This window comes from Cyprinodon tularosa, unplaced genomic scaffold (genome assembly GCF_016077235.1).
Source record: "Cyprinodon tularosa strain WSP-4 unplaced genomic scaffold, ASM1607723v1 ctg1014, whole genome shotgun sequence".
Taxonomy (NCBI): Eukaryota; Metazoa; Chordata; class Actinopteri; order Cyprinodontiformes; family Cyprinodontidae; genus Cyprinodon; species Cyprinodon tularosa.
The window spans coordinates 77691-99162 of record NW_024037799.1 but is presented as its reverse complement, the minus strand read 5'-3'; the positions used below and the strand labels follow the sequence as shown (position 1 = coordinate 99162).

At 38.2% G+C, this 21472-nt stretch overlaps 1 protein-coding gene across 5 annotated transcripts in view; it reads right to left on the bottom strand.

The window, feature by feature from the left end:
• lrch1 (leucine-rich repeats and calponin homology (CH) domain containing 1) overlaps nucleotides 1-21472 on the bottom strand; it is a 128202-nt gene that overhangs the window by 41404 nt on the left and 65326 nt on the right. For all 5 annotated transcript variants that reach the window (XM_038278288.1, XM_038278297.1, XM_038278307.1 and 2 more), the window contains exons 2-9: nucleotides 20073-20217; nucleotides 18273-18399; nucleotides 17294-17399; nucleotides 13088-13224; nucleotides 11899-12029; nucleotides 5729-5816; nucleotides 4228-4333; nucleotides 652-767 (exon numbers count right to left, since the gene is read on the bottom strand). In XM_038278288.1, the coding sequence (XP_038134216.1) occupies nucleotides 652-767; nucleotides 4228-4333; nucleotides 5729-5816; nucleotides 11899-12029; nucleotides 13088-13224; nucleotides 17294-17399; nucleotides 18273-18399; nucleotides 20073-20217 (956 nt within the window). The remainder of the gene's footprint in view (nucleotides 1-651; nucleotides 768-4227; nucleotides 4334-5728; nucleotides 5817-11898; nucleotides 12030-13087; nucleotides 13225-17293; nucleotides 17400-18272; nucleotides 18400-20072; nucleotides 20218-21472) is intronic.

Below are 21472 nucleotides of genomic sequence, written 5' to 3'. Positions count from 1 at the left end.
GCACACAAAGCTCGAGGGCAAATTGTACTGCTTCCTACCAATTTATTGGCATATCATTAAAAGAAATTCAGCTATCACAGCAAAAATATTTTGAAGCCAAACTTTACTATGTTTGTCCAACTGTGAGTTAGTAAAGAGAAAAGCTGGGGTCTGTTCCCAGTGTTATTTTTTCACAAAACGTTTTTATCTTTTTGATATTGCTAATAGATGGATAGGTATTTTCCCATTGTCTTTTCCAGTTTGATTAATATTTAAGTGGCATTGGAGTCTCTGTCATCATATTTACACCCAAACAATGTACAAACTTTTGGGTTGCTAATTTAAAATTCCTTACTAACCCAAAAATATATACATTTTTGTAAAAAGATTCTTAGAGGTGCTAGAAATGGTTCCACATTGTTTTTTAACGCAGATTCTGTGTTAAATGTTGGTGATATTCTCCTTCTGCAAAAAACAGAATTATTTATATTTTCAGGGTGTTAGATGTGGAGGGAGCTGAATCTAGTGAAGTGAAGCAGTTTAGTCAACATCACAGCTTTCCGCAAGTTCCATCAGATATATAATGGAGCAAGGCCATTTATTGCTTCACACTCTAACAAGCCTGGAGTGAAACACAGAAAGAATAAGCAGCTCCATGGACGGATATCTTGCCTTGATGTAGTTGATGAAGCGAGAACTGAGAGACGAGCCTCTGTAGCTCATTGGGTCGTTCAGGGCTTCCGTAGGGCTTTCTTCTATAAGATGCACTGAGTCAGAGTTTGGATCCACTGCAATAAAGGAAATGGAAACTGTTAAACCTCTGTTTTATACGAAGTTTATAGGATTATCAGAGGTAAATATATGCTCAACTTGCAGAAGGAAAATTATCAGCTTGCTTCCTTTTCTTTTTGTTCATTAGAAACTGGTGACTTTACTGAGTTAGAAATACAAGGAAGGTTTTGACAAATCACAAACACAAATATCTGTACCAAGCATAGGGCTACAGAGTGCTTAGCAAAACTTTTCAACCCTCCCTCAAGAACTTATATTTTGTTCAAGTTTCAATACATTTTTGCTTGAACACTTCTAACTACAGCTATCGAGAATTTTAGTATTAAGGATTCGTATATTTATTTCGTTTTTTTTTTGGTTACATTTTACAAGAATCTTAAAACCATAATTTATAAATGGTAAAGATACAATTTATAAATAATAAAGAGATAGTTTATTAATAATTCATTCTGTTTTAAACTGCATCTAAATAATTTATAAAAGCTAAATATATAATGTATTAAGGTAAAGTGGTAGCCATTCAAAATGTCCCCACTTTCCTTGATGGGCCCTTGGCTGGTCCTTGGCTAGTCCCCTACAATTCCTTTTTAAACATCAATCATTGCACTAAAATATTCATTCTGTCATGATTTGCGGAAAGTTAGATCAAAAGAGAAGTATCATCTCCTTATCAGACCCTGTGATTCAGTGAAATGGTGGAGTAAAAAAAAAAATGCATGCTCAGAATGCCAGTGGCTGGAAGTTGAAAGGGATTTTGCTGGGAGCTGCAGGGAAGTGGGCAGCCATTAAGCATTTTGAATGGCTGCTACTGTATAAGCACACTAATGTTAGGGCTAAATTAAAATCGCAGGGCACTATAAATAAGTCCTATTAGGTTAGGCATGAAGCCCACTAATGTTATAGTTAAGGATGAACTAAAATGGAAGGGCAAAATTATCTGTTTACAAATATTAATAAACTATCTGTTAATAATTAAAAAACATTGTTGCTTTATCATTTATAAATTGTGGTTATGATGGTAATTGTAAAGGGTTAACTTTTTTTATTAATCTAATGAAAAAAACAAATTTTAGTAATAAACTTTATGAACTTACAAAAACCTTTATTGTATCTTTTAATGAATCAAACATGAAATTAAAATGATCAAATTGTTCAAAACATTGCAACTTAATTGAAAAACCCTACTTGCAAATAAAAAAAAAACTTTTTAAAGCATTTTACTTTGACTAAGCCATCAGTGGCTCAGCTGTGGTGTAGGTCTACAGCACCAAATTCCTGGAGGTGCACATCACATCAAAAGGGCACAGAAGCGCATGTGCTTCTTGTCGAGGACTAGGAGAGCCCACCTGCCCCCACCCATCCTCACCACATTCTACAGAAGCACTATAGAGAGTGTTCTGACCAGCTGTCTCACTGTTTGGTGAACAGCAGAGAAAATCATTGGGGCTCCTCTTCCCTCCATAAAAGACATTTCATCCCAGCGCTGTGTGTCCCGAGCCCTTTAAATCATAAATGACCCCTCACACCCCCACCATGACAAAAGCAAGATCTTCCTGCTAAACCTGTTAGTTTATTGGAAGACCCCATCTCTGTAGGTGTGTAGTTGTGCCATCTTCTTTCCATAATTATATGACATTTATTTCTCCTTTTTTGACAGCTGTATATCATCACACCATGTTCCATTAAAATAGTCGACTATTTTGGTCTATCACAAGGAAATCATAATAAAATGCACCAAATGCTGTGGCTGTAACATAACTAAATGTGTAATAGTTTTGGGGGTAGGTGAACTTTATAAAGGCACCACAAAAAAAAGGGAATGCAAAACAAAACATGAATAAACATAAACTGCATGAAACCAGCTTATTAGTTCAGCAAACTGCTGAAGTAATTCAGTATAAACACTAGAAATAGAAACAGAGAACCCACTTCTTACTCACATCAGCTCCGGAAATGTGCCACTCCATCAGCCTAACCCCATTAAAGCTGATTGGAGTCTATTTAAACAAAGTGTCCCGGGAGCTGCTGCTGTTCCCTGTTAGGCTCCCAACCTAGATCTTGATACCAAGCACAAAGTCTTACAGGACCTGCCCCCCCAATGAAACCAACATACATCTATTCTATCAGTTGACAGGCTTTCAGGATAGGCCCTGGTGAGGGACAGATGACATAAGAATCAAACATCTCATTTACACTGACTTAACATCTCTGAAATCCGAGTGAAACCCTGAAGACACCAAAACAATTACATGCTAAATACTTGCCTGTCATCAAACCATGCCACCAACAAGATTTGATGGGAAATGGCACAGCTCTCTTTGACCAGGATCACTCATTTATAATCTCCCCGCTGTGGATGCCAGGGAGGCTTTGCTGCTTCAGCACCAGTTCAGCTGGTTGTTCTTACTGGAAGCATGAATATGTATTTTCTAGATGAAAATTCTTAAGAATGTTCCACCATCATCTCAGACAACAGAAACTAATCACCTTTTTATTTTTTTAAATTACATGCACAATTGTGTTGCTGATTTGGATTTGTACTTCGACCAGCTGCATTGCTTCCAAATAAAACAGAAAAGAACTTTATTGATCTCACAACGGAGAAATTCACTTGTGACATTGGCTTTTATAAACAAACAGAAGGGGCACAAAGGAGGAAAAGGTGCATGAAGTATATAATGTGCATCCAGATACATACAGTGAATGGTAAAAAAATAAAGAAGGAGAGCTTTAAGGTGACTTAAATATACAGCATCTTATGTACAGTTAAGTGGTGGCAGGTAAAGTGCAGTTTCTGGTTTGTTAAATCTCCTAATCTTCAATTTTCCAACAGGTTCTGAAGGCCTGAGATAAAACCTGGCATTTGGATGTTCATAACTTCCTCCATCTTGACAAGAAAATTAGTTCCAGTCCCAGATATGAAAGCTGCCAGCAACTCTAATCCTAGGTATGGTATCCATTTTGTATGGTCCAGTATGATTTTGGTTTGGTTTGCCATAAGCAGTTTATTTTTACAAACAGAATTGGGAAACTTCACCAGAGCTGGATATTTTTTTTCCATGGAAACAAAAGCCCCTCTGTGGAAGGAAAGGCCTTACATCTATAATCTGTGATATAAATATTATGGGACAGATCTGAACTCCTTAGTCCAGTCTATGAAGAAAACTCCTTCACTAGTAGTGTCAGCCTCCCCTCTAAGTGTCAGTCTCTTCTTGTTACAAAGTTTGGAGAAATTACATGTTTTTATCATGACACTTGTACTGAGAGAGCAGAACTTTATTCAAGGTACATTAGATGTCCTTTCATTAATGGTAGATGTGAACAGAGGAAAACTGAATGCAGTATTTAAAGGTGTGTGTGCTCTCATGCAACCATTATGTTTTTTTGGGTCTGTGTCTTCTTGTGCGCTTTAACTGTTTCAGAACTACCCTCTACCATAGTTGCTGTCCTTCTTACCTGTTAGGGAGCTTATGTGTTCAATAGAGTCATCTTTGCCAATTCCCTCTTCCTCTGTAATGTTACTCATTGGCACGTTGAGACTCAGACTATCTTCATCTGAAGGCTGCAGGAAATGAAGCCAGCAATAATGTTAAGGTCATGTATTAAAATGGAAATGAAATAGTCAACCAAACTAACTTAATTCACAAGATTATGTCTTACTATTATGAATGATTATATTACAAAAGGGAAAAATATAAACATGAAAGAAAAAACAAAGCTTGGTTTTATAATTTTTTTGGTAATATGCTACAGCTTAAAACTGAATACTTTGGATATACCAAGATGTATAGATACATTACACCCATAAAATACTTAAAACATTTGGTTTGATGGTAGATGAAGCTAAAACAACACTCAAGCATCTAAATAACTTTGTTTATACTTTTAATCCCATTCACAGTGTGACTTGAGCATTAGTAAGGAGAACAGAGGCAGTTTGGGAGCCGGTACGTGTTTTGGGGCGAAACGGGTGACAATGCGACCTAGTGTGGCTACTGTTCACGGATCCCCATGGTTATGGATTATATCTGCTGTCAGGAGGCTGAATTGGACCGTACTGTTCAGCCAATTATGCTTTACCAATGTTTGGATATTTAGATCGCTGTGCTGAGAGCTGGAAGTTTTGGACATGTTCCTGAATAATCCCCAAGCAGATACATAGAGCAGCCTGACATTTCAGAAATAAAGTCCACAGGATGGTGAAGGAGAACATGGACCTTAGGGTAGCATGGATAGGGAGAATCCTGGCTCCAAAACTGCCTCTTCTCTCCTTCCTACAGCTTTACTCACGGTGAACAGGCTTAAAAGCATAAGCAATGTGATTTAGAAGCTGGAGGGTCCTTTCATCTTCATCCTTCATTAAACCAAATGCTTTAAGCGCTTTTTCGTCACCGTTTGAGGTACTGCAACATGGCGGAGCCTTTAGCAAAATCTTATAAATCAAAAATTTGTTTTTCATTTACATTGTTCACATTTGTAATATAATCACAACATGACAATGGTAAGACACAATCTTGTGAATTAAGTTAATCTGATTGACCATGTTATTTCCCCTTAAAAACATCCAAAAACCTTTTAAAATATTCAGCGTTAATGTTACAAAAAAAATCTGTTTTTCACATGGACCAATAGACCTTAGCATCTCCTTACATTACCATATTACTTAATAACATTTTACTTAATACATTCTGAAGCTATTGAAGCAGTTTCTGAATCTAAGGTAACACAATGGAATGCAAAGTGATCACTTAATGTAAATCTGAGACTTAACTTTCAGAAACCTTGCATTAGTGAGCAGGAAGAGAAGTGGAATCTTCAAGCTAAATTATAACCCAATAGGAAATAAGCATACTGTAGCATGACGTGTAAGTATAAACTGATAAAAGCAGACATATGTAAGCATAGAATCACAGTGACAGCTTGCGTAGACAGAGTTACACATAAAAACATGGAGTACCTCGGTCGCAGACAGCCTCTTATCTCCGTTATCGCTGCCGACTCCAGAGTCGCTGTCCTGCTTCCTCTGCTGCTCCATGTCCTCCACACTGCAGACAAATTACACAGGTTACACACCTGACACACACACCCACAGGGGTTTGTGTGTCTGAATGAGTACAACACACTGAACAGAGAGACCTTTCCTTCTTTGTGTTAGTCCCAAACTTTCCTTTAGGATTTCTCTTTTCTTCACACGGCTTTATTAAAATGATAAAAAGCTGACCTTTCCCCATTCTATTAGATTTTTTTTATTTTAGTTTTATTTCATTGAGCTCTCAAGATTAAATCATTTCAATATTGGCTATATGACATAACATAATATTTTAGTATTTTTACTTATTGTATTTGTTTTTCATTCTTTTGTTCTAAAAGTTTCTTGAAATGCTTGCTTGCAGGTTTTGCTTGCAGGTTATCTCAGACTCTTATTTAATTTACTGTTTGGTAAATTATAACAAGTTATTTTATATCAAAAACTTTCTTTTTCCCTCTTATTTGTTTTCAAGAGGCATACACATGGTTGGTTATTAACACATAATTAAGCATGCTTTGTAAATTGATTTTATAAGACAGGTTGGATCACATTAGAAATTTCTTCCTTCTACACCTTTTCAATCAAAACCTTTGTAGCTGTACATATCAAAATGTGACATGTACATTTTAAACTGCTATTTAATGGAACGACTCAAAACCTTAATGGAAAAATCTTTAAACCAGGCGCAGTTTAGTGTCCATAGTGGCTCATCTGTTTTCTCTACAGTATTCTGAGAAGGTGGTCATTTAATTTTTTGACCATGTAAGGTAAATTCCTACATTTAAAGGGGAATGCTGTTTTTTTTTACATTGGGCCCTTGATTTCATGTTATTACATCATGTTCTAATCATCCATATGAGTTTTGTGTCATTTGGAGCCTTTCTGAAGATATTCCGTTAGGTTATATCCAAGTAACGTCTTCCTATGGGCACAAACTAAACTGTTCATAATATATCATTTATGGTACACCAGCATTCATAACATGTAGGCGAATCACTGTCCCCCAGACATCCACGCTTATATTTTTTATATTTATATTTTTTTAAAACAAAGCGGAGTGTGTATGACATCATCCGCGCGCTGGACACGCTGGAGTTGTGACAGGCAGCCCGGGCCACAGGCGGCTACGCTCTATCCCTTATATTATTCTGCTAGCTAATTTGAATCGTGCAATTCCATTTCAAGAGCGAGATCATCTGTGGTAGTAGCACTAGACATCTTCCAGGCATGTGAGTAAAACTAGCAGCAGTTCAGCGGACAGGAAAAATGAATGGTAGCCGTCGGACGCGGAGGACGTCATACACACTCAGCTTTGTTTTTAAAAGATATAACTATAAAAAATATAACCGCGGATGTCTGGGGGATAGTGATTCGTCTACATGTTATGAATGTTGGCGTACCATAAATGATAAATTATGAACAGTTTAGTTTCTGCCTTCAACTTGTTTGCCCATAGGAAGATGTTACTTGGATATAACCTAACGGAATATCTTCAGAACAGCTCAAAATGACACAAAACTCATATGGGTGATTAGAACATGATGTAATAACGTAAAATCAAGGGCCCAATGTAAAAAAAAACTGGTGTCCCCCTTTATCCTGAAGTGGTAGAGCATTCCTCAATGCTTTTTGGCCGAGGATTGTGGTCTTCTTAAATCTGATCCAGCAACACAAGACAGTAACTCAAGAATGAATTCCAATATAATTACTTACTCCAAATAAGACTATGTATATATCATACCATTAAAAATCATCTCTCACTGCTACAAAGTAGGGGTGGAACGGTTCACAAAATCCACGGTTCGGTTCGGTTCACGGTTTCGTGGTCACGGTTTTCGGTTCGGTATCTGTTGATTGTTACACCGAAATCTCATAAAAATTTATGAAATTAATGAAAAAATCCAAAAAAAAATAATGAATTGTAATTATTTTTAATGATCCGGGGAAACCCTGGATAATTTCCGCATGTTTTGTTGCTTTGAATTTAATCATCTTGCGCATTCCCTCTACGATCTCCAAGGAACTCAGAGCGGAGCGGACGGGAGCCACAGTGGAGGCTGTAGGCTTTGCTTTGCGCAGGCGGTCTGGTGCGCAGCAGGGCGGAGAGCTGACGGAGTATGTGGGATTTCGGGGTTGGCATGACATGTTGGTCATTTTGCTGTTAGCATAAACAAAACGTGTTGCACAATGTTGCACTTTTATCCACAACTTTCTTTCCGCCGTCATCGTAGGTTACTCTAAATGCAAAGTGGTCCCATACAGCAGACCTATAAAGTGCTGCTGGCGCGTTTTCTAACTCCTGAAAAAAAACTGTTTTTTTTCTGCTACACCCAGCTACGCTGCTTTGCTTCTTCTTGTTTACTACTGGTGGTTGGCTTTGGTCGCAGTACCGCCACCTCTGCTCTGGAGTGTACACGCTTCGCCGATGAGAAAAAGGAGCAGCGCATGAACCGAACGAAACACACGTGAACCGAACCGAGACAGTCGAACCGAACAGTTCGGACCGTTTTCAAAAACCGTTCCATCCCTACTACAAAGCCCCTCCCCCCAAGACAGTTCCAAGGCAATCTCACAGAACATGCAGTCCTGCGGCCACGGTGTTTAAGGAGAAAAGCGACTGCATCATACCTGGTTCTTTCTCTTTGGGGACTGATCTCTGGTCCGTTCATATCGGAGAGGAACTAGCATGGAAGGCCCCATGTTAGAAGCAAAAACTGCAAACTGATAAACGGCTAAAGGCCAATTTATGCTTCTGATGTATAGCCTCTGGATCTGTCGGTGCGCACCTCTAAAAAAAACCTGACTGTACGTCGGAAGGTCGCAAACCCACACAGACTTTGAGCGTAAGTACGCAGACAAAAAGCAGCTGTGATTGGTCCTTGGTATGCCTTTCCGGCTGTCTGTGTGGTTGTCCTTCTCGATTTTTAAAAACCAACGCGCCATTCTTAAAAACCAAGGAACAACTACAATGGACAACTATGACCAAAGGTTAATCTGTCTTTTTGCCAACTCCATTAACGGCACCTGTTCCTCTTCGATGTCTAGCAACTCTAGATCCATCTCCGTGACCGTGAAATCTTGCAGACGCGCCATTGTTGTTTTGGAAGATAAACACTCCCGCCGGCACTGCAGAAATTCTCGCGGGTTCACGAATAGGCTCCCCCTTTAGCTTTGGCAGGAAACTGCTGTACGTCCCTAGAAATTCCAGACTGACGGTGCAAAAGCATACCAGCAAAACTGGTTTGCGAACAGACCAAAGCGAGATGTGATGTGTGCGGTTGCAGAAGTATAATCTTCTCTCAAGTCGACCAGGTGGCTGACATCAGAATCAAATTGCTGCTGCAAAAAAAGTGTTTGCTCTCATTGAGTTACAGGACTTTCAGGTGCAAGAGGCTGGTTGTTTGGAGCCTCTGAAAACAAAGAACTTTGCAGATGTGTGGGAACTAGCTGGAACAAAAAAACTCCTCTGCTCTTGTATGCTATGCTAAGCTGGTGGACACTGCAACTCAGCCTTTTCTAAAAGGGAGATCAACAAAGGCAGAGGTCTGGCACATTTAGAGATACATTTTACAGTAAAACACTTTGTTTCTTTGATAAATTTTGATAATTTCATGTGTTTACTGTTGACTAAAACAAGTTATAAAAATGGACCGCATAGAATGTTATGCTGACATGTTTGAGCTGTTGTTCATAAAGCTAAAACAAGCTTTATTTTACTAAGGGTTTAAATACCAACATAACTTTAACATTCATGTGTTTTCTCATACGCTCATTGAATTTTGATAACCAAATTATAACCAAAGATCATTTAATGGGAGTCCTCATGCTTGCTAGCTACTAGCTCAAAGAAAGAAAGTTCAGAATTCAGACAGATCTCCCAAGAGCTGTGAGTGAGTAAGATGGCATTAGACTGGTAGTAAACAAAACAGTATAAAACCGTCTAATTTAGCTGTAATTCAGGTAAAACAAATCAATGAATGTAAACCAGGGATATAAACCCTATCAATTCCACTTTCTTAAATTTTTCTACTCAAACTGGATGAGGAAACTTTGGAGAACCTATACATATAGAAACAACAACAACACATCTACCCTCCACCTGGTTTTAAATACACAGTAATCCAACAGGCAACAACAGTACACAAAGCAGGAGGGGTGCTGGCATGGGGTCTTTCACTACTCTGTTGTCTCTGCTCCACCTTGGGATGGGGCTGGGCCTTCGGGGTTGGTTACAGCTTGGCTGGGGTTTCTAGCTCTCCTTAGGCTCTCCAGCCTTTTGATTCCATATGGCCTTAATGTCTTTTCCGTCTGCTTGGATGGGGAATGATGGTTCCTGACATTGGCTGGGGTCTGGGACATTGGAGGGTTTGGCCCCATCCTTGCTGGAGAGCCGACTGGCTGGTGTGGTTGTAAGGCAGGTGGTGTGGGTCTGCCTGCTCTGATCCTGCGAGCGGCCTGTGCCTACAGTCTGGTGGGGGGACACTGCAGGCATGTCGAGTGCCTGAGGGGTTGGACCGCCTGGGTTGTGATTGCCTCGCAGCTATGGATATGGGAAGACCATACAGATGTGGGGGCCTGGAATGGCTGTGACTGGCTTGGGGTGGGGTGTGCTCTTCGGTGGGTTGGCCTCAGTCCCCTGCGCTCTCTTCTGGGTCCACCTTGGGTGTGACCATCTGCTGCAGCCCCATGGGACGTAGGCACAATGGCCTCTGGGGTCGAGTCTCTTTGGGGTTTGGCCCCTCATGTGTCTGGGGCTGAGATTGCTTCTGCCTCTATATGCCCAAGGACTGCTAAAGGTCCTTCACCATATGTGGTGAGTCTGGGGCCGCCCACACCTGCTATTAAACATATTTATTTTCTGAAGAAGATTTGCAAATCATTTATACAAAAACATGCCCATGCTTACATACCACAGGAGTTTGGTTCAAGGTACTCACAGATACAAACTAATGCTCAAAGCTAAGCTGCAGCAACAGACATAAACCACCCTGAATAATATTGTGTAATCACCATAGGTTTTGCTTTCTAAACACATAGATATCCAAGGGATGTTGGTTGGTGTTTTCAAGGTAATATGGAGAAAAACTGAAATAGTTCCTGGTGATGTTCTATGTACTCAATTCATGAGAGGCCTAGGTCTGCTGCACTACCCCTATAGACTACTTTGAATTTGTCTATAGAAGCTAGAGCTCTAAAAAAAAGAAGAAAAAAAAAGAACATTTGGTCATAAATCTCTGATTGGTTTATCTCTATGTTAGATTGGTTCTTTTACATAAAAGAGATAATTATCACATATCTAATTAACATAGTGAAACAGAACCTACATGTTAAAGTTATCGATACAGACCCCGGTGGGCACTTTTTATGAAATAATAATTGAGTTTCTCTTCATTTAAAAAAAAGAGCATTGAAATACTTCTATACTTATATACTTAATATAATTAAATTAGAAGTAATGCGTCAACCGTTTTCCTGCTAAAAGGACATTTGAAGTTGGTGTTTCAGGAGTGAATCAGATAAGGACATTTAAGAAATCATGCATAAAATCTCAACTAATTTCATGTTGAAGAAAGTCAATGTTACCCCTGCTGTTGAACTACTTTAAAATGGTACTGCTACTGTCAGGTGGGCATGTTTAAAGTTTTTTCGATAAATATAGCCAGGGCTGCAACTAACAATTACTTTGAAAATCAATTCATCTATCGATTAATAATCGTATAGCAAATGGTTCCATAAACAAGACTTTTAACGAAATTAAACCAGGTGAAACTCAAATGTTTCCACTTGAGGAGTTCTGGATAGAGCATATTGACAGATAAAAATAGTCTGTACTCCAGTTAACGATTATCTGATTACTAAATTGGTCTACGTTTATTTCAATAATAGATTAATCATGATTAGTGTGATTATTGTTTCAGCCCTGAATATAACTTATCATAAATAATTAGGACATATAATTGTGTCTGGGTTCTCAGGACCGTTACTTTGTCAGCTGTAGAAATTAGGCCTTGAAGAAAGAGCGCAGACCCACAAAGAAGGAAAAGGAAAAGAAAACTTCCAACTGGGTTACATAGAAAAATTAATCCCATTGCATTTACCTGCCGGTGTAGGGACGGGGGAAACTGAGTCGCTCCATAACTGGGAGGTACAGAGAGTCAGGCATCTTCTCGCTGCGACAAGCCTCGAGGCTCAAATACTTGAATATGTGGACTTTACCCTTGATACAGATCTGAAGATGGAAATAAGAGCGAGAGACTTATTAAACTGGTCAGAAGTGGGTAATAATTTATCGACTTGTAATCAGAACGTTTGGCAGTCCCCCTCCCATCAGGTCCTGAACAATAGAATCGTTGTTCCACTTTCTCTAAAATTCACCAAAAATAGTTTAAAATGTTTGTTATATTCATTACTTCATATTGACTGTCTGGTCAATATTTGTTTATGTCCAATTTTGCTGTGAATTTGTTTAGAATGCTGGGTTTCTATTTCACATTTATCATTTATATTTTCACGCATTTAATTGACAGCTACTTATGAGATTTTTTAAAATACTTGACTGTTTTATTTGCAATTTGATTTTATTCATGTTATTTCCTTATTTATATGTTTTCACACAATTCTTGTTGTTGGAGAAAAAGGACACAATTTGGCTGATTTAAGTCTTCTAACTTTTATCGATATTATGCTCTTCCCAATGGTATATTTAGACTAAAATGGGGTAAATCTAAAAAAAAAAAAAAAAAAAGACTGAATGAAACCCATGCCACGGAAATAAGCACTTTCATGTGACCAGATTGGTTTTTTTTATGCGGTAAAAACACATTTTGGCCACTTTTGGAACATCTGTGTCAAAATCACAGTTCAAAACCATACCAAAACATACCATATTCATGAAGCACTTTCAACACCCAACAGGACCAAAGTGCTATACACAATAATAAAATAAAAATAATCAAGCATAAAACATAAAGACGTGTATAAAAATAGTAATAAAATAAAAGAAACACAGTAAGACAAAGTCAATATATCAGATTATGTTAAAAGACATGGAAAAGAAATGGGTCTTAAGAAGAGATATAAAATCAGAAAGTGATGAGGCCTGTCTAATGGCCAAGGGAACGTCCTTCCAAAACTTAGGGGCTGTGACAGAAAAATGGAGGTATATGCAATTTAGTATTTTCTAGAGTGAATCTGCCAATGATCTGATAATACAATTCTATTATCCTGTTCGCCTAGAATTAAGGAAAAAGCTAAATTGGGTCCTCTTATACTGATCTGAGTATGTACCTGTGCAGGTGGACTCTGCAGCGGGTTGTTTTCCAACTGCAGTGACTGGAGTTGCCTCATTTTTCTGTAACACACAGGGATGGTGGACACCTTGTTGCATGAAAAGTCAAACTTTACCAGCGGAAGATCAGCCAGGTCTACAAGATGACACAAACACAAAAAATATGTTAAAATCAGGCAACACTTTGAGCTACCACGTCTTTATATTTTGTTTCAATAAGAATCATGATCATTTCTATCAGGATTCATTTTTGTCACAAAAAAAAGCAACTAAAAAACGAGTGAATAATGGCAAGGAAAAAAAAATCACTTTTGTTCATCAAAATAAATTAGATCACTATAGCAGACTGGAATAGCTACTGTATGCTGCTCTGTAAAGTGTTAATACCATTTGGACCCAGACATACAGGCAAATGTATAATATTTGACATGTGTATGAGTATACACTAAGGGTTAGGTTATAAAAAAAACGAAAAAAACAAGTTTTAAACAACTAAATGAGGTCCTGTTAAATCAATTGTTTAAAATGTAAACACCTACAGTACTAGTTGTAAATTTTGTAACTCTTTCAGCACAACCCTTATGCTGAAAGAAAGCCACAGGAACTGTATTCACTTTAGGTCTGAGCAATGTGGGGAGACAGGAGCAGATGAAAGAAGGGTCAGAACAAAATGTAAGTAAAAATTTTGGCAAACATGCAAAGCACTATATGTGGCAGAATATTAGCACTGCACAACAGACCGAACACACCATCCCCTCTTCGAACTACAACAGTGGCACTAGCTTAGTAGGGGAACCCTTTTTTCAAGTGAAGCTGTTCTGTTTATGTTTTAATGTACAGTGGGTCAGAAGGTATTCAGACCCATTTAACCCTGTAAAACCCAAATATAGAAAAACACAAAAAAACTTTTTTTCAGCCACTCAGATGTTGTTGTAGGAGTCCTTTGAGGCTGAAAATGAAGTGTTTTAAAAAATGTTATGTTTTAGCAAGTTTTTACAGAAATTTTGTAATATTGCGACATTGGGCCAAATGGGGAGCAGAATTTCCTGTATTTGTACTCATTGTCTGAACAACAATACATAACTATGGATTAATTTGCAGGGTTTGGCTTTTATCCCTGAACAGTATAGCATGAAAAATAATCTCAGTCATGTTTTTATGAACATATTTGAACATATTTGAAAAGAGAATAATCAATATTGTTCACTCTTTGTTTCATTGCAGCCATCTGGTAAAATAGAAAAAGTTAACTTTATTTCCCATGAATGTACACTCAGCACAATATCTCAACAGAAAAAAAAAGACAAATATCGAAATTTTTGCAAATTCATCAACAAAGAAAAACTGAAATGTCAAATGGTCATAAGTATTCAGAACCTTTGCTGTGCTGTCCATTTTATTCTCATCCTCCTTGAGATGGTTCTGCTCCATCATTGGAGTCTAGCTGTGTTTAATTAAACTGATGGACTTGATTAGGAACGGCACACACCTGTCTGTGTTAGACCTTACAGCTCACAGTGCATGTCAGAGCAAACGAGAATCATGAGGTCGAAGGAAGTGCCCAAGGAGCTCAGACACAGGATTGTGGCAAGGCACAGATCTGGCCAAGGTTACAAAATAATTTCTGCAGCACTCAAGCTTACCAAAAGCACAGTGTCCTCATTAATCCTTAAATAGAAGAACTTTGGGACGACGCAAACTCTTCCCAGACCTGGCTGTCCAGCCAAACTGAGCAATCATGGGAGAAGAGCCTTGTTGAGAGAGGTAAAGAAGAACCCAAAGATCACTGTGACTGAGCTCCAGAGATGCAATAGAGAGATGGGAGAAGGTTCCACAAAGATAACTATCACTGCAGCCCTCCATCATTTTGAGCTTTATGGCAGAGTGGCCCGATGGTAGTATCTCTTCAGTGCAAGATATGAGAAAGCCTGTATAGAGTTTGTAAACACATTAAGGACTTTCAGACAATAAGAAAGTAGATTCTCTGGTCTGATGAGACCAAGACTGAACTTTTTGGCATTAATTCTATGCGGTATGTGTGGAAAAACCAGGCACTGTTCATCACCTTCCCAATACAATCTCAACAGTGAAACATGGTGGTGGCAGCATCATGCTATGGGGGTGTTTTTCAGCTACAGGGACAGGACAACTGGTTGCAAGAGAAGGATAGATGAATGCGGCCAGCTACATTATATATCCAAGAAGAAAACCTCTTCCAGAGTGCTCAGGACCTCAGAGTAACCCTTCCCTTCACCTTCCAAAAAGACAGTGACGCTAATCACACAGCTCAAATAACAAAGCAGTGGCTTGGGAACAACTCTGTGACTCTTGAATGGCCCAGCCAGACCCATGACCTTAACCCTATTGAGCATATCTGGAGAGACTTGAAAATGGCTGTCCACCAATGCTCACCATCCAACCTGACAGAACTGGAGAGGATCTGTGAGGAAGAATGGCAGAGGTTCCCCAAATCAAGGAGTGTAAAAAAACTTGTTGCATCATTCCCAAGAAGACTTGGGGCTGTTCTAGCTCAAAAGGGTGCTTCTACTCAATACTGAGCAAAAAGTCTGAATGTTAAGACGATGTGATATTTCACTTTTTCATTTTTGAACTTTATTGATTTATGTAAATGGCTGCAACAAAGTGAAAAATTTAAGGGGGTCTGAATACTTTCCATAATAACTGTAGCTGGATACTGGAAAATCCTTGAAGAAAACCCATTAGAGGCTGCAGACATAGAGCAGAAATCCTTTTTGTTTTGTTGGTTTGGACGGATGGAAAACTGCTCTATAGCTTGCCCCTTTTTTGATTTACATGTAATCACTGTGTATTTTACAATATACACGCACCGTTTAAAATAACAACAACACAAGAACCTTTTGGCATAGACCATGGGATGAGAAGTGAAAATGAATGAATTAGAAAAATATTAATAATGCTTCAAATAATTCCACAAAAAAGCGTCTTAAAACACTTAATAGCCAATTAAAAGCTATCAACTTACATTTAAAAATCCAATGGGAATATTTTTTTGTAAACAAATACTATAGTATCCGCCAGAGTTAATCCTTATATTCACTGAGTCAGCAGAATACTTTCTATATAAACTGAGACATAGTTGGATCACTGAATGATATTTACTTTTGTTTGTTTTAACCATCCATCCATCCATCCATCCATCCATCCATCCATCCATCCATCCATCCATCCATCCATCCATCCATCCATCCATCCATCCATCCATCTTCCTCCGCTTATCAGGGGTCGGGTCGCAGGGGCAGCAGCTAAAGAAGGGAGGCCAAGACTTCCCTCTCCCCAGCCACTTCTTCCAGCTCTTCAGGAGGAACCCCAAGGCGTTCCCAGGCCAGCCGAGAAACAGTCTCTCCAGCGTGTCCTGGGTCTTCCCCGGGGCCTCCCCCCGGTGGGACGTACCTGGAACACATCACCAGGGAGGCGTCCAGGACGCATCCTAACCAGATGCCCAAGCCACCTCAACTGGCTCCTCTCGACGTGGAGGAGCAGCGGCTCTACTCCGAGTCCCTCCCGGATGACCGAGCTTCTCACCCTATCTCTAAGGGAGAGCCCAGCCACCCTACGGAGGAAACCTATTTCGGCTGCTTGTATCCGCAATCTTGTTCTTTCGGTCATGACCCAGAGTTCATGACAATAGATGAGGGTAGAAAGGTAGATCGACCGGTAAATCTCGTTTGTTTTAACCATGTTTCTAAATCTATCACCCAAAAAGGTTCAGTTCCGCCTGATGGCTTAGTAGCATTGGATGATGTCATGGTTGATGCATTTCCTGGATTTATATATCACTTATTAAAAAGCAAATGAGAATGTGTCTTTTTTTGTCTTGTTTGAAAGTCAGCTCCTTAAGTTTGAAAAATCCTATGACATTTGAGAAATTTTTAGTAAAAGGCAAACATCAGACAACACTTAAAATATGTGCTTTGAGTTTCTCCAGATGAACTAGGGACAATTGTGTTTCTCTCAAAGTCACCAATCAGACCTTAAAACTAGACGTTGATCCATGGCAAAGGTTTAGGTGTATTTTAGGAATCTTAGAAGGGCGTGGCAGAGCAAACACTAGACTGTGGTCTAAAATGAGCCTGTCTCCTCCAAAATTAAAGCTACATTTTAAAAAACACAAAGAAAAGACAAATAACTGTAACTAAAAATAACCTCAAAGGGACCAAACTCACCTTCTGGCAGGACACAGAGAAGATTTCGCCGAACATTGAGTTCCTTCAGGGCTTTAAGCCTGCTAATGTGTCGAGGTAGAGCCGTGATCTCATTACAGCTGATATCCTGAGAAAAATGAAACAGCAATTTAGACAAAATGTAAATCGCTTCACACAAAATTGTTTTAAGTTTCAACTCATAACTCTACAGGAAAACCTGGGAGAATTGGTTGTAAACTCAATACAACACTAAATCTTAAATTTCAGTTTAAAAGAAGAGGCTTAAGGAGCCCAATATATCGAAACTGCAGAAATAGTTTCATAGGTCATCTTAATATAGGGGAAGATATTAAGTAAAATTTGCATTTTTTTATCTCATTTGTTTGTTTGTTTTTACTCTTGACACCTTCCTTATCACTGGTACCCACAGCAGGTCATTAATAATACTCATCAAAGCTGTCACGGTTTTAATGCCCTCCCTGTCGCAACCAAAATTTGAACCCAGGTCCCTCTCATGGTAATGGTAATAGCATGGTTAGTATACTTACATTTACTGTTATATTTATCTAATGAACCTGAACCTAATTTTTTAAAAACTTTTTTGACTGATCTCATATAAGGATTAGGAGCTTTTGCTTCGATACATAAATATTTGAACTTGATCTTCCTTCATTTACTGTTAGATTTAAAACAATCACCTCCATCAAGGAAGCTGCAATAAATATTATTGTCTTCTTATGCATTACTATCCAATCAGAAAGCTTAAAAATAAGAATGAGCAGATTATAATTTTGAAACAATTAAAATTCTATACTCACCAGAAAAATGCTAAATCCCTAATTGCACACAATTTCTGGCCCAGACTCACATCAGCGAGAGAATATATCCAGCTCTAAAAAGGTAGCACTAAAATACCACCGTATACATAATTTTTGTAATCCCAGAGAAATGTTCACCATGCTCTTCTGGAACTGCAACGTACAGAGTGAATCAGTCTTACCAGTTCCATGAGGCCGTGCAGCTGCCCAATGGTCTCCGGTAGGTTCACTAGCTTGTTGTTGCTGGCGTTGAGGACCCTCAGAGGTAGACCACAGAGACATGACGGCAGAGAGCCCAGTTGATTTCGACTATAAAACAAAAACACACATCGTTCAAACAGAAATAGAGGAAAACGACTAAGAAACCCCTAAAGGTGTGACTTATGTCACAAATCATGAATGCAACTGAAGTTTAAATCACAGTTTTTATTGTTGTCTAAATCTGAGACAAGAAATCCAAATGGCTTTCATTGTTTTTTTTAAGGAACACAGCATTTAAATATCCATTTGCAAAAATAAATGCGAAGATACAACTGGAGCTAATTAACATTTCAGTTTAAACCCTCAACTAATTATACTGAGAATTAAACAATCATAGAAATATAAGTTTAACAATATGTGTTAATGAGGCAGACAATATAAGATTGTCTTCCTTCCTTCTACGGTTCTTTATTGGTTTTAAGCTGTATTGTTTGTGTTCTTTTGATGTAATGAATGAATGAAATACATTTTTTTTATAAAAAAAAAAAAACTTGTATAACTAAAATAAGGCATAAGCACAGAAATACATCCATAAATAAAATGCTGACCAAATATGGACATTTTGCAGTGTGGAAGCTCTCCTAACCAAAAGCGGTGAAATGATTAGGACTACACAGTCATAGTCAACTATATCTCACAAGGTCTGGGGTGTGAAATATTTTGTTATTAATTTGATGCACTCCATTACAGGTTATGGTGCCAGTTCAACGTGCATTTTATAGACCATGCAAATTTTTTGAAAGTTTTTATAATTGTCTAAGAGGTAAGTAATTTTGGAGAAGGAAAGCATCTATTTATGTTGAGGTTTGATTAAGCTTTTCAATAATTAAGAGCTTATCCAGTACTACATACAAATATTTAAGTACATTTATAGCCTTGAGTTCTTCCTCATGCAAAATTGAATCCAAGTAAGAAATCATGTTTATTTGCTTTATACATACAAATAATTTTTGATGTGTTAATGAAAGACAAAAAAAATTTGAAAAAAGCCTAAACTTGATATATGTCTACTGTTCAGCTTTTTGATACTTTTTGGTAATTATTAATAGAATAACATTCTTTTTAAATAATAACATTAGGAGGATTATTGATACATAGGGACAAAATGGTGGGTTTAAGTGCAACCTCCAAATATTTACCTCTACCTATGAATCCATCTACTTTGTTTTGAGATTTTGAATTAACTTATTTTGGCTAATAAAATAATGTGGTCAGCTGCAAAAAAAAAAACAAAAAAAAAAACACCTTTATATCAAGAAATTTAGTACTATTTGTACTGAACCCAAACTGTGTATGACTGATATTTGCAAAGCTGTTTTGTCAAATACTGTATGGAACACACAGAATGTGTGTTGATGCAGACTTCTTCCCCAGAGCGAGGAAGAGGTGCACTTATAAGACTTAGGATCACGAGCATGACATCAGGTCCTTTTACTGGGGGCAAGCTTTGCGAATCATTACTTTAGGGAACGATTTGGTTAAATTACTCAACTATGATTCTAATGACATATGTTTAAGAATCGATTAATCACAATTGATAAGCTTAATAATTTCTACTCCAAATTGATCAGATAGCAAATGGAAATTAGAGGCAATTAAATGTCACAGACAGCTCCACACCCATCATCAGCTGCTTTGATGTACATGCCACCTTGTGACAGCTGCTGGCTTTGGTGGTGGCCTCTTTTTCAACAAAATGGTGAGAGTGTGATTGTTCATACCTAAGGTTCAAGGATGTAAGGGACTGCAGGGCGATGATGCTGTCTGGGATGCTTCTGATGCAGTTGTGATACAGGTTTAGGGTCTCCAAGGCAACCAGGTGACAAACCTCTGAGGGGATGTCACTGAGCCGATTCTTTGAGAGGTCTGCGGAGAAAACAAATTGAATAAATACAAGCTAGGAAAACACTGGAAGAAAACAGCCAAAAAATGTATTGGGTCAACATGAGATTTTTTTTTTTTTTTTACATTCCAATATTATGTTTGGATTATAGGAGATTTAGTTTTTTTTTTCTTTCTTTTCAGGCTATGAACATTTTGCAGAGCTAAAAAAAATGTGTTTTTTTGTTGGTTTACAGGTTTGACATTAAAATGCTGCTTTTGATAGGTTTGCAGCTTTCAAGACTCAAACAAATCCCAAAGTTTTCAGCCAGTGTGGTTTGAAAGGTTCACAGCATCTAAATTACTCTCTGATGACCATCCAGGAGCAGAATACAATCTCCCTTAGCAACAAAACAGCTCACTATGAGCCTACAGCTCGGGAAGATGAGACAAACAGTTCACACCAAGTGTAATGATCTCTGCTCACTTTAATAACAACCAGCTATCTGCTGGTATAAATTAAAGAGTATGGATGCTTCTAATGCTTTAAAGGACTTTCTTCAACGGTTTTGTTACCAATGAAGCACAATCAATTACTTTTTCCGAAACCTGTCTATCATTACAGAAGACAAGTGCACAGAAATCTGAGGAGAGCTTGTCATTATGATGCTGCTATTTCGCATCATACATTCACTCACAGGCAGGCAGCTTATATCTGCCTCTAAGTCGTTGCTGTTTTAATAAGCGACAGAAATAAAATGAATTAGGGTCATTAATTCATCTGCTGTTTCGGTTCTTCTAAAAAGATGTGAGGTAAACTGGAGAGGGCCAGTGAGAACATCATGTCAGCATCGGGGCTGCTGCACAAAACCTCACAGGAAAAAGTCCAGAATTAGATGCATCAGCAGACATGTTCACAAGTCATTTTTTGCAAGTCCAAGTCAAGTCTCAAGTCTTGAGAGCTCAAGTCCAAGTCAAGTCTCAAGTCTTGAGAAGGCCTGTCGCAATCAATTAATCGCACAAAAAATTGTAATCACTTGATTAATTAAAAAAAGTGCAATAATTTTCGTGCTTGCTTGTTTCTCCTTGTGTTTTCATCTCCGTCACTGAGAAGGTATAGCTAAGAGGTCGCTATTATATCTATGGAATTACCATTATCTTGAACTGCAAAATGAAAAATACAATTAATAAAGCACACACGCAAAACTTTTTTCCACATAAATTTCGCATTTTTTTATAAAGAAAAAAAACTATTTTCCTACAGTATTTACCTGACATTTGTGGTTACAACTGTTTCTAG